The sequence below is a fragment of the Anolis carolinensis genome, chromosome 4 (genome assembly GCF_035594765.1).
Source record: "Anolis carolinensis isolate JA03-04 chromosome 4, rAnoCar3.1.pri, whole genome shotgun sequence".
Lineage (NCBI taxonomy): Eukaryota > Metazoa > Chordata > Lepidosauria > Squamata > Dactyloidae > Anolis > Anolis carolinensis.
Window position 1 is genome coordinate 185,990,036 of NC_085844.1, and position 21,517 is coordinate 186,011,552.

The 21,517-nt window shown below is 38.8% G+C and overlaps 1 protein-coding gene across 11 annotated transcripts in view; it reads right to left on the minus strand.

The window, feature by feature from the left end:
- The window catches only part of st3gal3 (ST3 beta-galactoside alpha-2,3-sialyltransferase 3), a 303,637-nt gene that overhangs the window by 81,491 nt on the left and 200,629 nt on the right, over positions 1-21,517 (minus strand). For 10 of the 11 annotated variants that reach the window (XM_003220200.4, XM_003220201.4, XM_062979659.1 and 7 more), the window contains 2 exons: positions 9,136-9,199; positions 3,094-3,189 (listed from right to left, as the gene is read on the minus strand). In XM_003220200.4, coding sequence (XP_003220248.1) covers positions 3,094-3,189; positions 9,136-9,199 — 160 coding nt within the window. Of the gene's footprint in view, positions 1-3,093; positions 3,190-9,135; positions 9,200-18,601; positions 18,680-21,517 lie in introns of those variants that run through there. The other variant, XM_062979660.1, reaches the window with a different exon arrangement.

Sequence of the window (21,517 nt, forward strand, 5' to 3'; positions counted from 1 at the left end):
TGGACCTGTTTTGGATGACTGCACCCTCTTCAGACCTTGGATCGGAATTTGACCTTGCTACTGCCTTCGCCCTGTGATTGATGACTACTATCGGCTTTTGACTCCTGGCTTGCTCTTTGGACACCGCTGTTATCTCCTGACCTGACCTTGGAATCCCGGACGACGTCTTTTCACCATCCTTTTGGAGCCTTCGGCTTTATCCACATTGTGGAAGCAGTCTACTGCATTCTTAGTTTGTTTGTTTGTTTCCTGACCAATTTGGTGTTTTCTTTTGGGAACTGTTCCTTTGAAAACTACAGAGCCGGCTGGCAGGGCTTGGACTCAGAAAGTGCAGTTTGCACTAAGTTTGTTTAGCTTTGTTTTTACCTGCTTGTGTTGCTGAATTATATTTTTGTTTGAACTGCTCTTGAAGCACTGATAGTGAAGTGTTTCAAGGTTTTTTCTGTGTTAACATTACTTTTTGACTTATCTGCTGAATAAACTCTATTTTTGTTCGCTAATTGGCGTCTGACTCTTGACAGATAGTTTGTGGACAATGCCAGGGGACATCGCACTTCAAAATGAATTGTGTTAGGAGCTTCTCCTACTTGGTCCACAAGCTGTACACACTGATTGTCGAAAGTGATAAAAAAAGGATCTTATGAAGCAACAAAAAAATCACCAAAAGAATTCTTTCAGTGGCCCAAGGAAAGCTGAGAACTCATTTTAAGATAATAGTTACAATCTCAACAGAAATGCAAAGGAAATCATACTAGTTCACTCTTATCCTTCCTGCAGTAGTTTGTTTACTTCTTATAACATATGGAACAGCCGATAACCAGTTAACCAGGTAGTCTCTGTAGAGACCATAAAGTTGAGCCCATGCATACCACTGCAGCTTGTCATAAAGCATAAGTCTTCTAATAAGTTTTACAGTGCATTTCACCTACAGTTCAATTTGTGCTATAATTATAATTAAGAGATTGTGTTAGACTATTCTGTAAGGCTGGTTTGGGAATTGTGCAGTCCTCCAGATGTTGTAGAACTAAAATTTTCAGTGACCCTGGTCAGAGTACAGGTAAGAAATGCTGGGAATTGCCGTCAGGAGGGATTGTATGATTCCCACCTGTGGTATAAGATTAAACTAGATGTTAACAAGCTGAAGTATCTATATGCTGGGAAAACATTTAGCATTCAATCTTGTCAGAAAAGAACAAAATTTCTGAATGCCTTGCATACACTCAATTAAAAGAAAGCATCAAAGAAGCACTTTCACTTTTAATGGTGTGCAACCCTAGCTAACTGGATCTCTGCTTATTCATAGCCTGTAACCAGACTTTATGGTGGGTGTGCAGTTAGTCTGAAAAATACTGTACTCCACATTTAACTTGTTTACTAATATGAAAACTGTCATGCAAATTGTGTTTCATGTTAATCCACCCTATCATTTCATTGGCTGAGTGTAGGATGGAGAATGTCAGAATATGATGATTTTGTATTATTAGATCTTACTGAAGAAGAAATGTTTTCAGTAGCAGCCTTGGATCCTGCGTAACTTATTGTTTTTCGCTGTCAACACGACTCTTACCTAGTGAAGTACAGAGTGTATACACCAAATGCAATGGAATCGGCCTCATCCAGAGGTGCTACCAAAACTCTCCATACTTCCTTGGACAGTGCTACCTAGGCCTAGTTTCTATGTACATGTGGTCTCCCGATCACTGTAATACAGTACTAGAATTACAAGCTGCAAATAACAATGCAATTTAATAAGAAAGTAATGACCTAAATTAATTCTGAGTGTGCTGAGGCAACCAATAATAAAGTGACAGTGCGAGAGGTTTAGGAACAGAGAGAATCTGCTCTTATCAACAGGGATCAATTTCAAGGAATTTTTCTGACAATTGCATATTGAGACACAAGGAAAGACAACTATAGTGAAATGGTTCTTGAAAGAGGAGATATAAGCTACTCCCTCTCAAAAAGGTTAAATATATATATACTTTCAAAATGACTTAGCAGGAATAAAAACTATGTAAAGCTTGCTGTAGATATCTTTACAGCCATAGTGTGCAGCATTATTCATTCTTTTATGCTGGCTTAGTGAAAAATCAGAGGCCTTGATATGGATCATGACTGCTTTTATATTTAAAATAGATTAAAATAGATCAAAGGTTCCTTTCTACCTCTCTGACATATTTATATTTGAGACTTAACAGAAGCTACAACATACAGGTTAGTTTCTAGGCAAGACATAATATGTGGAAAGTTCCTGCTCGTTGCTACTCCCATGTAGCTGAGCAAATGGAAGCATTTGTCCCAGTGGGACAATCCTTGCCCTCCACTCATACATCCAAATATCTGAATGAGTTTAACATTTAGAAATTTCTGTTTGGTCTTTTCCTTACAACCAATAAAGAGTCCCATCCTTACTGACCCTCTCCCATTAAGAAAAAAGTAACTTTAGATGTGAAAACATTAAAAACAATGTCATATGGGACACAAATGGCATGACAAGATGTGCACTCTGATGTATGACCCCTTGTTAAAACTCCTTGATAAGGATGCAATGGCAAAATTAACATTTTGCCTGGCCGAATGAAGATTTTTCGTCTATTGCCTTTTAATCCAGTCCTTATTCCCACCAACAGATGTACAGAAATATGGCCTTACTCTAATATTGTAATCATTTTTTTTTGTATGGCCAAAACACAGTTGGACATGGCTCATTATTTCCTTTAACCCTACTCCCAGTAAACAGTTCACACTCTGCAGTAGCTCCTAAAGATAATAAGTACATGGCCAACAGGAATGTTTTCCCCAGTGCCATTTTGACTGCAATTGCCCAGTGACTTTAGGCAAAACAGACTAACATGATAAATATATAACTAAACAGATTTCTGTGAAAACAGAAGACTGGATTATGGATCACAAGCAGATAGGCATTCCTAACACTGAAGAAAGAGTATGACATTCAAAGATTCAAAAGCTTTAAAATAACTTCATGCTATATTATTTCTCATAATATGAACCATAGAAGTTGACTCCTTAGTCTAAATGTTGCCATTCTAAACTGTAAAAGAAGCACATAACATAACACCCCAGCCAACTCACCTGATAACAATGTCATAATCATCAATTTTCACCCCCAGTGACTTGTTTGCTAGAATGCCACCGTTTCCCACAATAATGCATCGTCGGCAACTGAGACTGAAGAGGAAACACAGAGAAGGGCAGTTGTTAAACAGCACAAACCACAAGCGTAGAGCTGCCTCTGGTTAAGAAGTGATCCAGGCACTGCAAGAATAACCAAGAGACTGTACTGTATTAATTCACAATAACAGACTGACACTTTATAGTACAGGGAGCGTGGCAGCAAAAGCAGCCAAGGGAGGAACTGTTCTCACCACATCGTAGGCTTACTGGCTCAAAGTAAAATCCTTGCATTTAAATAGCTAACAAAATGTTTCAATTCCTAATGAACCAACAATTGCAAGGGAAAAGTTTCCCATTTCATATTATACAGTGAAACTGAGCACAGATCATTCCCCTTTTGCTCAAGAGATTAGCAACTGCTTAATCAAATGCTATTTAATCATGCACAGAAGGGCATGATTTTATATGGCAGTTTTCCCAAACATGCAGGGACAAGAACCAATTACATGCTTAAGATAAATATGACTGGTAATCCTTATTGGGTAAATGAAGGTTGAATGGGTCAATAAGTGTAAGTTGCAAAACTACTGAGATGCTGGCCTGCTGTATTTCAGCAAAGCTGCAGCTGGCTGGTACTTCTAAGGACTCAAAAGGAGTCTCCTTCCGACACAGATACCCCACCCACCCTCCAAGCAAAAGGGCCACCTGAGGTTAGGTTTCAGCAAATCTTAAGAGAATTAGCCAGCTATAAACCTCAAAGAAACACTGATGAACCAAAGACATTCCTGCTTTAAAAGGGCTTTAAACATTCTAATGAAATGGATGATTGAGGGGTTTTTTTTGGCTTCCATATTACTATTACCTAGATCACCCCTCTGGTATTTATGCTCACTTCCTTTTGTTCTTTTCTCAAATCGCTGTTTTATTTGAAAACAATGGTATTTGAGAACCACTACAACACAGTCTTAATTAATGTTAGGTGAATATGAAGGAGACCCAGGTTCAAACCTCTACATAGCTAGAAAACTCACTGGCCGAACTTGGGCCAGTCACAAACCGTTGAAACGTAATTGACTAACTTCACAAGGTTACTGTGATAAAAGGGATATATGGTATCTACACTTCCTCATCATTCTGTAAGCTATTTAAGATATACATATTGTGTGAAGAAGTTGCATACAGCAGGCAATTTGGGGTTACATGAAATCCCTCTGGCATTAAGAAAAGGGAAGTGGGAATGCTGTGGGATGCCACAAACTTTATAGTTTGCCTCAAAAGTGTGTTAGAAAGGATAATGAAACATAAGATTGGCTGTAGACCAGGCTAGAAATGCAAAAGACAAACACATCAGAAATAAGGCAGACATTTGGAAATACTCCTGGCCAAATAAGATGCTGAGTGGAATTTTGGCTGAAGAGCAAAGTAGAGGCTTCCTGAATCACTGGAAAATTACAGTCCATTTGCATCATTTTAATGACACTTACACTATGCAGAGTGATTTACAGTATTGATTTAGCTCATCCTCACACAAATTCTGTAAAAATAGGATAATCACTCTTCGCATTTTATGGACCACATTACCTAAACCAAACATCTGGAAAACGCTTGAAAATCCATTTGTCAAAACTTGTCAGATTCCAAAACCCAGGTTGAAGTTATTCTAATCTATACAATAAAATATGTTATTGTCCACAGCTTCCTATCTGTTTTCCGGCAACCATTAATTCCTCACTTTCATTAGTCTTTCCTGTCACTTTCACGTGCCTCAGTTCAAACTGCCAAACACATTCCAGTTCTAGGAAATAAATCCACATATTTTGTTTTGAGAGTAAAAGCAATTAATTACTTAAATTTTGGCCAAATCATGTTACTAGTTCTAATGGATCTAATGGGTCACCTGTAGCTGGGACTAATGTTTTGACTATGTCAAAGTCTTGAATTTAGAATATGGATTATCTTAAGATAGATACCTTAAAACCATTAAAATAAGCTACAAAAAAAGAAAGATAGACAGAGTTCAAGAACATCAAGAGTAACCAGACTTTGACAGCAAGAATGTGATATTCAGTTACATCATGTAGAGTTTGGTTTATTGACAATCACAAAACCAGTGCATGTCACACAACTAGAATGTCAAGGACAGTGGGAGCGTAGATTTAGGAATGTTACTTTCTCAGATTACAGTTGCCAGAATGCTATGGCCAACATGCCAAATAGTCCAAAAAAGTAAAATTTCCAGGCGCTTGAAAAGTCAATGCAACTAAATATCCACCCATACGCATATCCAAGTGTCTCTGGTATTTTGCCCATGAACAGGCATGCATCATCAGCTCAACCCTACCAGAAACTGATAAAAATTTCCATTGTCAATCTTATCACCAAATCTACTGCACCACAGCTATTAAAAAATAAACTTAGGAGAGGGTCTATTAGTGAGAACAAGTTGAGCCTTATAATTTTGTTTGAATGGAACATTGTGCAATCATCTTGCTATACCGTCACACTTCATGGAAAATTGTGACAAGTTAATGCACTTATTGAAAGATAGCTGACTATTTATTTTGAAAACCACACAATCAAGCAGATTATAATATCAAATCAAATAAATATTCTGACGGTGTCAACCCCCCTGCCTGGATTTCACATATACTATGTGTTGGGATTCATCCTGGACTACTCAAGTCTAAATGTAGTCGGGTAGATGATAGAGTTAGATTGAGGGAATCCTTTCCCCGTTTCCAAAGCATGCCTAGATAGGATTCACCATTGTTTCCTGCTTCCCGTCCTATTTAGGTCAGCCCACCCTTTGATGTTCCTAGAAATGTGATCTCTCCCAGGGCTTTGACGTAACTTCCCCAATTTGGTCCTTTGGAATGTTTATGGCCCTAGAGAAGAAGCAACCCCCGAGGCTGGTCGCCATTCCAGCTTCCTGCTTTGTTCCAGAGAGGACACACCTCTGTCCTCTATTAGTCAAGATGTAGCTTATCTAGAGCTTTGTTATTTTAATCCAGCTATGTGTATTAGAACAGGATAGATTAGATAGTTAGGTCCAAACTTTTTCTATCCATCAATGGATTTCTTTTTACCTCAATAAATGCTTTTAAACTTTAAAGCTAACTTTGCATTCCTTTGCCTTCCTGAATACACAGAGGCCTTCCAAACTCACGCTGCTGCAATTCTTTACTCTGCTATTTTAATGGGAATTTACCTCATAAAAGAGGGTGATTAGCGCTTAATGGCTCCTCCATTCCCAACAAAGGGTTATGGGCCCAAAACACGTGTGAGTAGACAAAGGGTTTTAATGCCCAGGAGGACGCAGAAGTGCTGAGTAAGGAAGAAAAGCCTATTTTTAAAAGGATTGGCATGAAAAAGGAGCAAAGATTATTTGGAGGTAATTTTTTGGATTTTATTTGCTGGATTTTAGAATATCCTTTGAATTTCTTGTTTGGAGCATCCTATTTTTTGGAAGCTGAAGATGGAAAGGAAACAAGATCCTTTTGTTTCAGTCCCTCGGCTTCAGGATGATGGGCAGAATTACTCGGCATGGAGGATGAGAATCGAACTGGCTTTGACGCCAAGACAATTAGAGGTTTCCATGCAGGAATCGCCACCAGATTAACCGGAACAGCGCCTCCAGTGGCTTCAGGACGACAGAGCGGTGAGGTCGCTCATAGCCAATGCATTACCAGATAAAATTTTTGAATTAATTAAAGGGAGTAGGACTACAAAGCATATGCTTTCGAATCTAGACTCTAATTTTGCAAGAAGATCGAGTGCCGATTTAATTTTGGCATATCAACATTTATTTACTCTAAGAATGCAGTCAGAGGCAGATCTAATTCCTTATCTGCAAGAGGTCAAATCCCTGGTTGACCAGCTAAGATCTCATGAAGAGCTAATTAATGAAAAATTATGCATTGGAGCTGCAGCGGTTGGGTTGGAATACATCCAAGTTATAGGAATGCTGTAATGATTTTGAAAAATACACAAAAAGCCTCTTTGACCCTTGATATTTTGATTTCTGAGCTAAGATGTGAATTCATTCAGAGCAATGGGAATCAGCCCCTAAATGAATTGCATTCCAGCACCAAAGGGCTTGCTTTGAAGGTTCAATCAATAAAGCTAAAAGACAATGTGACCTGTAACCTTTGTCACAAGAGAGGCCACATTAAAAGAAATTGTTGGCTCTTGAAAGAGAGAGAAGGGGAATCCCCAGATATGCCCCCACATTTAAAGACAAGGCAAAAGTTCCAGAGAAAGTTCTTTGATGCTCCCCATCCAGGAGAACAAAGAAGGCATTTGGTGGTCCCTTATGTATACTCTGCAGGAGTCTACCGGATACCATGCAGCTGTGGACAAGTATACATAGGGACCTCCAAACGCAGCGCCCAAACAAGAGTCAAAGAACATAAAAGGCACTGCAGACTAATTCAACCAGAGAAATCAGCCATAGCAGAGCACTTGATGAACCAGCCTGGACACAGGATATTATTTGAGAACACAGAAATGCTTGACCATTCCAACAACTATCATGTCAGACTACACAGAGAAGCCCCCAGGCAAGAGACAAAAACCTTTCCAATGCTAATTCGGGTGATTAACTGAAACATTAATGCTGGCTTCCCAGTGACAAAGGACTCTTGCCACACCCTGGACTCTACACAGATATATATTCTTTCCTTTCCTTACTTAGTTTATCCATACCTGCCATAGATGTGGGCGAAACGTCAGGAGAGAATACTTCTGGAACATGGCCACACAGCCCGAAAGACATACAACAACCCTCTGATATTGGACTTATTAAAACATCTTGGGCTCTCAGAAGCAAATCCAGTGAATACACCCATGGATGTGAACTACTGGAAAAAATACTTCAGAAAGTGAACTTTTGATAGACAAGAGCTTGTTCAGAGAGAGCATTAACAAACTTTTGTTCATTAGTCAAGGCTCCAGACCTGACATCTCAGCTGCTGTTATAATTTTGTACAGAAAAATGAATAAGCCAACCACATATGATTTCACTGTAGTCAAAAGAATTGGAAGATACTTAAAGGGCACAATGAACTCCAAACTCAAACTGGAATCCACTGGTAATTACATGCTAACTGGATATGTGGGTGCAGATTGGACTAATGATACTTTTGAAGGGAAGTCTACTTGTGGATATGCATTTTTCTATGGAAATGCCCTGATAGACTGGACAACACAGGAACAAATGCTAGTAGCCGAAGCGGTTGAAATGGCTGCACATTTTGCTGCAAGATCTTGGAATTAAAGAATCAACACCCATACAAGTCTTTGAAGAGAATCAAGGTCATATGACATATGACATATTCTCAAACAGAGAAGACCAGCGCATTGCTGAACCACATCGATACAGAGTACCACATTGTGAAGGATGCACAAGAAGAAGAATTTATGAGATGGCAATATTGCAAGTCAGAAGACATGATTGCCGACGTTCTGACAAAACCCCTGCCTAGACATGCTCATGAGAAGGTGAAGAAAATGTTGAACATGATAGACATGAGCAGCCCAGGCTAAAGAAGGGATTGGCATGAGAAGCCCAGGCTGTTGGGATTCATCCTGGACTACTCAAGTCTAAATGTAGTCAGGTAGATGATAGAGTTAGATTGAGGGAATCCTTTCCCCGTTTCCAAAGCATGCCTAGATAGGATTCACCATTGTTTCCTGCTTCCCGTCCTATTTAGGCCAGCCCACTCTTTGATGTTCCTGAATACACTGAGGCCATCCAAACTCACACCCGCGTAAGTCTTACACTGCTGCAATTATTTACTCTGCTATTTTAATGGAATTTACCTCATAAAAGAGGGTGATTAGAGCTTAACAGCTCATCCATTCCCAACACTATGGACTGGAACAGGAACAATTTCTCCAATTTCTCATTTTCTTTCAAAGCAATCAATGAAGAATCTATAAGCAGACTGTTCTGTACTGGTCAGCATGAACTTCTCTAGCCTTTCACAACTATCTACCTACCTGTCAAGGGCTGGAGTAAGGCGGTAATCTTTGGTTGCTGACAGAATGGCTTTGATCAGATTATCTGTAGAGAAAAGAAACAATACATTAGCAAGTTCATTCCACATCTCACATAGTCCTTAATAAGGAAGATGAATAAACAGTGATTTCAGGGATCAAGGATCTGACAAAGGAAGCATGAATGAGTTTGCATCAGCAGGTCACAGCACAAAAGTAAGAAAAGGGGTAGTCAACAGTAAATACACAATTTTTTCAAGTTATATCTCAGAATGTATTGCCTTCCTCAGACATATAACACTAGGATTCTCTAAGTAATAAATTACTTACTCAAGATGTATGAACTGCTGCAACATTACAAAAAGTCTCCTTTAATTTGCTTGTAAATCTGGAAAGAAGTACTTGCGATATACAAATATGTAACAGATCTTAGCAATTAGGCCATAAGTGATCTCCATTGTCTTGTAAATATGCATGAAGTTAGCCTCACAATATTAGATGCAAATCTAGCACATAGTCTAGTTTATGCAGAGTCTGAGGAACACTGGTGTAGCTTGTCTCTACTGAGCAAGGAGCATAATAACACAGAAGAGGAAGCAAGATGTATAGCAAAACCAGTGGAAGATCTTGCTTTCCAAAACACGTAAGCTGCGTATGCCTAGTCATGATGTTATTTTATATAGTATATACATACCATTATTTATGCACTGCCTTCCAGTCAAATAAAATTCTTATCATACCATACATACATTAAAAATTTAAATAAATATTAAACAAACAAGATCAGATAGACATAGATTTATGGACAAGATAAGTAAGCTATAACTCGGGGCCTAAGAACATGATGGCCTCTAAATGCAAACAAATTGCTAAATTGTGGGAATAATTTGAGGTGTAATTGTAAGAGAATTCTTAAATCTGACATAGCCTCAGCACATCTTATTTTGGGACATGTAAATTATACAATCAGCCAAAGACTAAACAGAACATAAAGTTAACAAAAAATGGAGTAATTCAAATAATTTTAAAGGAAGAATTTCCAAAGCCTTAGTTCTGCCACTGAATCAGCCCTTTCCTGTGTTTCTACCAATCAAGATCCCTATCATGCTTGAACATTCCAGTACTGGATCTTTCAAACCAAACAATGATTTATATTAGAAGAATCTATAGTAATACAGGATATCAGGGCAGCTTACAATAAAATGAAGGCTGATGTATGCCATTACATTAAATGAGAATCAGGGACAGGCCGAAATGTTTGTCTGCTTGAGATGCAGAAGCAAACATCCTTTCTTAAATAAATAGAAATTTATTTCATTTGTATGCTGACTTTCCCCCAGAACAGATCCCAAGGAAATTCAATTAAAACACACAATAAAAAAATTAAAATCACCATATAAAACAGTACAAAGTAATTTAAAAGACATGAGAATTTACAAAGATAATTAAAAATGCCAGTTAAGCTTTCCTGCTTATCCATGAAAAGCCTATTTTAAAAAGTCTTTACCTCCTGGCAAAAGGAAAGCAAATAGCTTGAATATACATCATATAGTGCTTTATAGGTCATAACCAGAATATTGAATTGTGATATTAAAAAAAAGCTAGGGAAGCTGTTGGAAACAAGATAATTGTATGATCCCTGTAAGCAGTGCCAATTAACATTCCGGTTGCAGCTCTTTGTACCAACTGTGAAATTTCCAAACACTGTTCAAAGGCAGTCCCACATACATATTGCAGTAATCCAAGTGGGACCCTAAGGCATACGTTGCATGGACCCGATCTGTTATTGCTAAGAACAGGTGTAGTTAGTGCACCAGCTCTAAGTGTTTCTGGCCACCATAGAAGCCTGGGCTTTCAAGTTCAAGGCTGCAAAGCTACATTTTCAGGGGAGTATAACTCCAACCAGGCCAGCACATTCCTATTCTCAGATCTATCTTTCCACTGACCAGGAGTATCTTTGTTTATCTTTATCCATTGGGTTACTGATACCAGACACTGGTTTAAAACCAAAACAATTTCATTGGAGTTTGATACAAAGAATAAACAGAGTAGGCTACTAAGACACCTCTTTGAGGGATTTCATGTAGAAGTTGAACAACATGAAAACTGAACTCCAGAGACCAATGGCAAGGAGTTGAACAGAAATCTCCCAAAACCACCTTCTGAATTCACTTCACCAAATAAGAACAGGATCACTGTAAAACATTTGTCCAAGTCCCAGATGGGTAGCATGGTTGATGGTATTGAGAGATACAGTAGAATTAATTGGAGCATACGCCCACTGCCTAGTTCCTGGCAATGAAATCTGACAGTGTTCCACAACCAAATGCAGTATTTTTTTTCTAAGTGTGTGGGAAAATGAAGAGCCATCATGGTGTTATTTGAGTTTCTGGACTATGACTCTAAAGATAACGGTTCAAATTCTTATTCAGCCACAGAACAAGTCTTGAACAGGTCACACTCTCTCAGTCTTAGAGGAAGGCAAAAACAAATCCCTCTAAATATATGTTGTCAAGAAAACCCCATGACAGATTCACCTTAGGGTTGCCACAAGTCAGATGGCTTGAAGGGGCACTGCAAAAACAACAACAATGCAGGGTGGGGAGAGAGAGTGGGAAGGGAAGCTAGAAGTGAGAAAAATGGGGGAGACAAAGGGAAAAGCAGGGAGAAAGGTAGGAACATTTGCAGAAAAAAAATCTGATATCTTACTACCAGCTTGGGCCTTGCCTGTGTCTGTTTAGTTTAGTTTGACCACCTTTGACATCTGACCTATGAGTGTTCAGCCTCAGAGAGATGTTCTTTGAACTGATTAACCAATTAGGCTGGAGGCTGGAGAAGGGAAATAGAAATGTCGTGAAAAATTAGAACAAGAGTATACAGACAGTGATATAACATGGTGTTGGAATCACAGACGCCTTAAAGGGCCAGACTTAAAAGTGTCTTCAAAACTGAGTTTATTGAAACAAAAGGAAAAGGACACAGGGATACTTAAATGCAGTTCCACTGGTCAAAAATTCAAAAACTCAAACCAGACCTGGTTCAAAAGGGTAAACAGAAATGTAATCCAGATCAACTGGATGCAAAAAGCAACAAGTAAAACAAAGTGCTCTAAGGCCAAACAAAAAGGCACAGTACACAAATGGTCAACAGAGGGAGTTGCAAGAAGAGAAGTGTCGTCAGCTGAAGTCCAAGGTCGAAGCACGAAGAATCCAAAGCAGTGTTGCTGCAATGTCTGCAGAAGCAGCGTCTCCAGCCAAACTGGTTCAGGTCCAAACTGCAGATCCGAACATGAAACAGGCAGCAGCAAGACTACAAGAAACTTTCCCAATACCCAGTACACGAACGCACATCAACACATTGCCTTCTGCAAGGACCCCTCACCCCTGAACCCACTTTTATCTACAAACCATCATCAGAAGATGAACTGACCACCGTCCCATCACCATCTCCCACAGGTGCTCCCAGCTCTTCATGTGAATTCCTTTGACTCTCCCTCCAATTCCTCCATCTCCTGTCAAGACTTAGATCCCCCCAAGAATCAGTTGGATCCCCTGATTGCCAGTCTTCACTCCCAGAGAACCCCATAAAGGTACCACTAGTTGTTGGTGCCTCACAAATAGTTTGCACTTCTCTTATCTTAGTCCAATCCATGGTGTCTCCTTCTTCTCCTTCACTCATTGACACATCATCCCCAGAGAATCCCCAGACTCCTCATCTGTAGGTGCTGTAAGTATGTCCTCTTTCTCTGCTGCTCTTCATCAGATTCCTGCTCCCAAGTAACCCTTTTTTCCCTTCTGGCACCCATACTACTGTTTGTAACGTTACTCACAGGCTCTACTACAACACATGGTGATTGGAGATTATGAAAAATGTAATAATGTGAGGTGTGCTGTGTTGAGGAAGGATGATGTAGTACATTTATATCTCATGCTCTCACAGCTGTTATTTAGTTTGAGACATTCCTAAGTAATTTCGTCACTGGACTGATCTGAATCCAGCATTCATACTATGTAATAGGTATAGAGGTAGCTTGGTATACCCAAATGGTCCTAGCAGAACTTTTAGATCATATACTGAAATAACTTAAATCAAGTCTAACCTGGCAGAGCAGGATTTCTGCCAGAGTTCCATAACATAACAGCAGGCTTTCAGAAAATGTTCCATTTTCATTCTTTGTAGGGTCCTTCTCACTCTAGTTTTGTATTAACGTTGAATAAACAGGGATTAATGACTCAGTACCCATTTCTATATATCAACAACCACTAATGGGATGTGATGTTCCAAGCAAGTTTGGTCAACTTATGATATGAGTCAGCTCTAAGTTTACATAGTGTCTTTCATACAGAGTGTTCCAAAACAGTGTGCAAAGAGAAACAGTGAATCTCAGAACTGCATTTGAAGAACTCCTTAGGGCTAAAATAACAACCACATTCATTAAAATTCTGTGGTATTGAACACCTGGCACTACTACACACCTGTGTCTATCTTAAACTGAGGCTACATGAGAGGCTTTAGAAATACGTTTGCAAAACACAAACAACATTATCAGGTGGTAGGGAACTAACCAAATATGTAGCAGAAAAATCAAGAACAGGAGTGCACATCCACTTACTCTTCATTTCATCAACAGCATATTTTGACTGTTTCTGTATGTCAAAAATAAGCCTATAAACATTAAAATCTAATTCTGAAGATATAAGCACTATGTTTTTCCATAACAGTAAAGTACGAATACATTTTAAGTGTAACAATATTTTGCATCTGATTGAGGAGATTTTTTTTTTTGGGGGGGGGGGGGGGAGAAGTTAGACACAGATGTTTCATTCCTCCTAACAATTCTTGATTGACACATACTAGGAAATCTACAATGCAAATCCTAGACCATTTGTAAAAAAAATAATAATCTACTGTTCACAGGAATCTGTACTGGAGCTATTCCCATTAGATTCTGCTCAATAAAGCTGCCACAACTCAATGAACTGCCATATGTTGCCGGAAGGTGGTACATACCAGCCCTTCTAGGCTCTTTTCAACACTTTCTGGCATTAAAATTTTACCAGAAGAGGATTTGTCTTTCTCTTTCTTTCTTCCTTTTTTCTTTCTTGTTATTTCAATTTTTCTATTTTATTAGTCTTTTTTCCTTTTTGATTTTATGTAGTATGCCAATCTTTGTACAGTTTATTCTGTATCGTGTAATTATAATAAAAATATTGCAAAAATCTACAACATTGAGAAAAAAGAGAAATTAAACATGAATTCTAACACAAGTGGAAGGGCATAAAATCTTGGTATATAACAACATGTAGATGTAATTATACATAGAACATACTCTTCCTTTCCTAAGTCTGGGGTTGAGGGGATGTCCTCCTGAACTTCAGTCTTTTAGGACTTTTTCCCAAGGGTGAGCAGGCTATTTCTAGGACTAGGGGCGTTTGAAACTTCAAAAAATTTCAAAGGGAGACATGTCAACTCCAATTAAGGCGATGTCCAGAATGCATACTTTTAGATTAATCATGGTTCAGAAATGGATGATTCTCAGATAAAACAGCTTAATTTATTTTTCTTCTGTTTCTTGAATGGTATTTTTAGAATAGTGTATATTTTGTTGTTGGGAAGTTTGTATTGTAGCTTTAGAATTTCTGTTATAAAGAGTTACAAATATCATTAAATGCTGATTCCAAAACATCAGTGCAACAATAATGAACACCAGAACTAATATTTGACATGTCATAATACACTGGGTCACTTTATACATTCTCCCAGCTAAAGCAGCTGTTTAACACACACAAATAGTATAAGATGAGATGAAAATGCTGCACTAAATAAGGAGCCAAACAGCACAATTCTTTCATTTAAAAACAAAACAAAACACATAAAGAGAGTGCAACAAAATAGTGAGTGAGTAATCACACAAGGAAGATTTGGCCAGATGAACATGTAAGCCAGTCTTCTTTTTATTTAATTCGGCAGTTTATTTAATGGACAACTGTCCAATATTAGCACTTATGCGCTGGTCATAAATGATACTGAAAGAGAATTTCCTCTGCACATTGCAAATGCTCTCTAGGATTCTAGAAAAAGAAGCAAGAGAAGACTGAAAAAAACATTTCAGAAACCCAAAGGAGCTGAAACCTGCCAGAAACATCAGGGACTAGGTGGGGTAGGGATGAGAAAGGAAAGGACATTCCTCATTTCTTATTAGCCTTAGAGCAGCAGGAGCTGAAATATAAAGAGAGTAACCAATGTTTACATGTTGTAGAAAAGTTCTCCAGTTCTCCACTTGAAAGACACAAAAAAGGCAGGACCTCTGTGTGGTCAATGTTTGACTAATTTTCTAATATTTACTTTTTTCCTTTCCAGAAGCTCATAAATTTAAAGGTCAGGCCTAAGTCAAGATCCAAGTACATGTCCAATGAACGACTGGAATGGCTGTTGCTTTTCCGTTTTTCAATTTTCCGTTGCAGAACCAAGCTTAATATGCCATAACACCCACATATTCTTACAAAACATATTCTAAGTCTTTCCCAACTAGGCATACTCCAGATGCATTGGACTGCAACACCCACCATCTCCAAACTGAATGGTTATTGCTGATAAGGAATGTTGTATTCTACACATTTGGAGGAGGACAGATCTCATCACTTCCTAAGTTTAAACTTTAAAAATTGCCAGCCACCACTGTAGAGAAAAACTGAAGCTTATGGTTATATCATAAGCATTCAGAGAAACAGCCAGGATACCATATAACTATCACAGATATTATTTTCCTCTGTTAATGTAATGAAGAAGAAAGGGAGGAATAAATGTGTGAACATTGACTAAAGAAGAATTTAACGTAAGAGTTTCAGTCTATCAGAGTAGTTTCTAAATTTTGCACAAAACCAAATTTGACAACAAATTTGCCATTCCACTGGTATTTAAATGATCCAGGCTAAAACTCAGATTTAGCAAAAGCTTGTAAAATCTACTGAGCAATTCTGTGCTTAGGCAAATATCCTCAGTGCTGGCATGGTTGAGAATATGTGAACATATAGTATTTCCTCCTGCTGCAACATGGTGTAGTTATCTTCCTAAATAGGCACAACAAAGCCTACACATTGATAGAATTTTCTGTGTTATGTAGAATACAGCTTAATAGCTTCTATTTTTAAAAGTAAATAGTTCCTGTCTGTAGAAACCTTTGGAGGAAAATGCACCTTTTGAATGTCTTTAGTCTTATGGAATACATTAATGTGTAAATGGTTTGATATTGTTTTAGGACAGTTTTGCTAAAATAGGTGATGCTTCTTGACTACAATTTCCATTGTAAAGCAGATGAAAATGTACACTAGGCATATTTCAGGTGGCAAGTTATCCATTCATGAAAGAGTGGGACTAGAAAATCCCATTGTGTTGGTACAGCATAGTTGTCAAGACATAGGAGGTCAAGCAGAACGAACACAGGAGCTTGGCGAGGCAGTAGAAACAGGCAAGACCTCTTGTTCACAGAACTTGAGCTCCTCCAGGCACAAATCTGGGCAAGACGCCAAGAAAGAGGTGTAAAGACAAATAGACCGGTTTGTGCAAATTTAAATGTTGATGTCAGCATGTATCTGTATTTTATCAGCAAAGATAAAGAAATATTTATTCCAATATGTCAGATGTCAAAGTAGGCTGCTATGCAACTAAAGGAATGTTTAGGGAAGGGAAGGGAATGGCATAGACCATGTTTAGTAGTGCTCTGATGTGCATATCCCACTATGATCCAGAGGCCAATATGTCTAACCGTTCAGACACAGCTTTTGATCCTGTGGATCTCATAAAAGCAATGGGACAACACTGACTCAGCCTCACTCTGACGTAATATTTGCCTCCACAGGAATGCTACTAGAAAGATTCCATAGAGGCACATATGTAAAGTATAGAGAGTTGAAAGTGACTATCCACACAGATTTTCCTAATATAATCACAAACAAGACCCATCAACAGTTTCCCCCCCAATTTTCCTTAGGGTTACATCCCAGAAAAATTATATTCATGTGAAGAACTTTTCACACATACTCCTCAACAGAGATCATTCAAACGGTACTCCAAATGTTATTTAGAAGCAAGCATCCTTTCCAGATCTCTCCCCTGGGCTGTGGTGGAGGCTCCTTCTTTGGAGGCTTTTAAGCAGAGGCTGGATAGCTATCTGTCAGGGGTGCTTTGAATGCGATTTCCTGCTTCTTAGCGGGGGGGTTGGACTGGATGGCCCATGAGGTCTCTTCCAACTCTACTATTCTATGATTCTATGATTCTGTCCCTGTAATGATTGGATTTTGATAAATTTGGCTTGTTGTGGAAACAAAGACTGGTTATAAAGCTTCAGTGGAGACACCTTTTCCCCATGATAATTCATTCAGGAGTTAATTTCCTTTCCCAGTGGTAGATGTCTTTCACTTCCTGTTGTCTTATCCCTGTTTGTAATTATGAGTCATTTGTAAGTTGGATGTTTGTAACTTGGGGACTGCCTGTATTTAAAATAAATGCTATTACAGGAAAATTATTCCAAAATTATCCAAAGGAGGGAATACAACAGGAAATAGGATATATGACCACAATATATCCCCCAGTGGCACAGTGTGTTAAAGCACTGAGTTGCTGAACTTGCAGACCAAAAGGTCGCAGATTCGAATCCGGGGAGCAGAGTGAGTGCCCGCTGTTAGCTCCAGCTTCTGCCAACCTAGCAGTTCAAAAACATGCACATTTGAGTAGATCAATAGGTAACGCTCCGGCGGGAAGGTAACGGCGCTCCATGCAATCATTCCGGCCACATGACCTTGGAGGTGTCTACGGACAATGCCGGCTCTTCGGTTTAGAAATGGAGATGAGCACCAACCCCCAAAGTCGGACACGACTGGACTTAACGTCAGGGGAAACCTATACCTTTACTATATCTCATGGAATGAAATGCATGCTGAGTTTTTTCTCATTTTACTGTGTATACTATACATACAACTATAACTCTATCTCATGCGTAAGTTGAGAGCAGGTTTGGGGCCCAAAATATGTAATTTGCTATGGTCCATAGATAAATTGAGGGTAAAACATAGGTGCATGTTACAAAGGATGGAAAGGGTAAAGAAAAATAAAACAATGCCAAATTATTTTAAAATTGCAACTGGTGTTTCATGTTCACCATAAACATTAGATTGATAAGTGATTTAAATGATAGCTGTACAAGGTGTGGGAAGGTTATTTTGGACTGCTCACTTACACACAGACTTCTTGCATAGTGAGATAAAAGGACAAAAAAGTGCCAAGTCCAGCTCAGGGGAGAAGGAAGAAAGAGGTCGAGGTTGTCAAAAAGGCTGCTTCTGCTCCCTGCAAGGGTGGAATCACAAAGCACTATACAAAAAGAGATTTGTGTACCTGAATTAATAACCCTGCTCCCTTTTCAAGATAATACTTCATCACGTCCAGTTTCTGGGGAACAGATTTATTGACTCACTTGTGCATAAGTCTCTTTTTGGAAAAGTTCTTCATGATCCTTCACCTATAGATAGCAGAGATCCCTATATCTGGAGTTCCTATATTTGAAGAAAGAGGAGATAAAAATAAATACAGCTTTTTTGGCAGCCTTAGCTTCCTCCTTTCTTCTCTTCCAAGCTGGGCAGGTCGGCCTCAATTCCTATGGAAGAAGCATTGATAATTGCACTCAGATTTTCAATATTCGTTTTTCATTATTTTTTTAATTATAATTGAGTAAATACAACAGTTTACTTTCAGTTAACAATAAATACTTTCAAATGAGACCTCCACAACTTTCCCTCAAACTTCTGTGAACTAAGCTTGCTGAGTATGTGTATTCATGACCTTAAAAAAAACTCTACAACATGCACAGAAACAATTTTTCATCAATGTTTTGTTTAAAAAGAAAAGTACTTTACAAATTAAGAATACTGATTTCTGACTTAAACTGATCATTTGCAATTATGATCTGGCAAGTAAAAATCCTTCCCATAAGGTTTAGTTTTGAAAAAACATTTTTCCTTGAAAAATTAGATTGCGGCACACCATAAATAAAAGGCCTTTATTCAAACCTATGTCCAATTACTAAGAGCACTTATTGTTTCCTGGGAACCTTGCAATACATGCTATCATGGCACTGATTAATAGTAGACCCCAGAAAAAGAGGCACTTTATTTCTATTGCTTTTGAATAATTGTTCTCGTGTGTTATAGTTGGGTACAGAAGCCGGGAAATGCCACATATATTGGTTACTATAAATTGTTTTGTTTCAGTTATGTAAGAATAATTGAAATATATGACCCAAAATATGATATCCAGTCCCATATGTAACAAACTTCCTCATCAAAGATCTGAGATGAAATTTTATTCTGACATAGTGATTTCTACAATCTATTCACAAAATGAAGAGACTGAAAGCTGTCTAGCACAACAGTTTGAAACTTGGAAAAGCGATTGTCCAGACCACAAGCAATATGTTGGAACAAAGCAACCTAATCCCTGTGCCAATTCAAATTAATCCCTATGCTGGCAAACAGGTTGAAAGTCTGGAACAGTTGTACCAAGCACTCCCATAGTTTGTACTGAGCCGTCAAACTCCCTTGCCAATTGTAAGGGCCCTCATGAAGGATCACAGGTGAACTTTGATGTCAAACTGGCATATTCGTCTTTGGAGAGTTGCTCCTTTTCACAGGCTGTTGTGGTTTTGGCAGCCATCAGCACCTCCTTCTTGTGGTCCTATTTCAACCAGTTTTAGACTAACCCTGACGAAAGATCTTAATGGGGTGCTGATCCCATCATCACGTCACAATTACTCATCCTCAATGCATCTCATGGGATAAGGAGAAAAGGCTGATGCGAGAATTCCTAGTGATGTGTGATGCAAAGGGGTGCTATTTGCCTCTCTCACGCTCCTGGCCTGTCAGTACAGCCATTAGGCACACCGGGTTATTCAGGGTAATAATTCTTCTCTCCCACTCGTACAAGCTGCTTTAGACTGAATCCTGGCACAAAATTCTGTCCCATGGGAGCATTAAACAATCCATTGAGCTCTTTAGCTTCCATTGCTTCAGCTCCTAGCCATTTCAATAACAGCAGTATCTGTTTTTAACTGAAGGAAAGCCAGTATAAGACTCTAAATTTACATAACACTGTGGTGGTTGTGACACAAGCTGGCAACAGCCTGGAAATAGAAACCAAAAACTGCCATTGCCATTCAGTCGTACTAGGTACATGTTCTCCATCTTGATTCTGTTTGGCAGAAAAACTGATCTGTTGTTTGGGAGATCTAAAACATTCTAGCACAGAGGCAGTCTTTCTGTTTCAAGACATCTTGGGAGCTAGGAAACAATTGATACTACAACTTTCTCATAATCAATACAGCATCTTTCATTTTCTCCAGCATTTTAAATAGCTTTTATGGTTAAGCTTTTTGGATCCACTGTATAGCTGTATTTAATTATCTGCTTTGCTAGGAATGAAGCATTTCTATTGGGTAGGGAAAAGTGACATCCACGCTCAAGACACCTATACAAAGGACATGGAAGCCACTTGCCCACACTAGTTTGGACTATTCTTACTTATATGAGGTACAGGGGATATGATACCAGCAGAGTCATGTTCTGAGTTTGTTGTTGTTTATTTATTCAGTCCCTTCTGACTCTTCATGACCTCATGGACCAGCCTACACCAGAGCCACCCCCAGCTCCTTCAAGGTCAAGCCAGTCACTTCAAGGATACCATCCATCCATCTTGCCCTTAGTTGGCCTCTCTTCCTTTTTCCTTCAATTTTCCCCAGCATCATTATCTTCTCCAAGCTTTCCTATTTTCTCATTATGTGGCCAAAAGTACTTAATCTTTGCCTCTAATATCCTTCCCTCCAGTGAACAGTTGAGCATTGTTTCCTGGAGTATGGACTCGTTTGATCTTCTTGCAGTCCAAGGCACTCTCAGAATTTTCCTCCAACACCACAGTTCAAAAACATCTATCTTCCTTCGTTCAGCCTTCCTTATGGTCCAGTTCTCACATCCATAGCTTACTACGGGGAATACCATTGCTTTAACTATGCGGACCTTGCCAGTATGATGTCTCTACTCTTCACTATTTTATCGAGATTGGTCATTGCTCTCCTCCCAAGAAGTAAACGTCTTCTGATTTCCTGGTTGCAGTCTGTGTCTAATTAGGATAACTACAACCACTATATCCTTGCACCTATCTGTAGTATGAAGACAGGAGTTATAGCAATCCTGCACCACTATTTCATCTACCATCTCCACGAAATCACATTTGAGTAGGCAGACCTCAATGCACTCCATTCTAAGACCGTTGTTTTATGTATCAAGCCCCCAAAACTGAAGTCTTAAAATGTGTGCTGAATAATCCCACTATCCTTAAATAA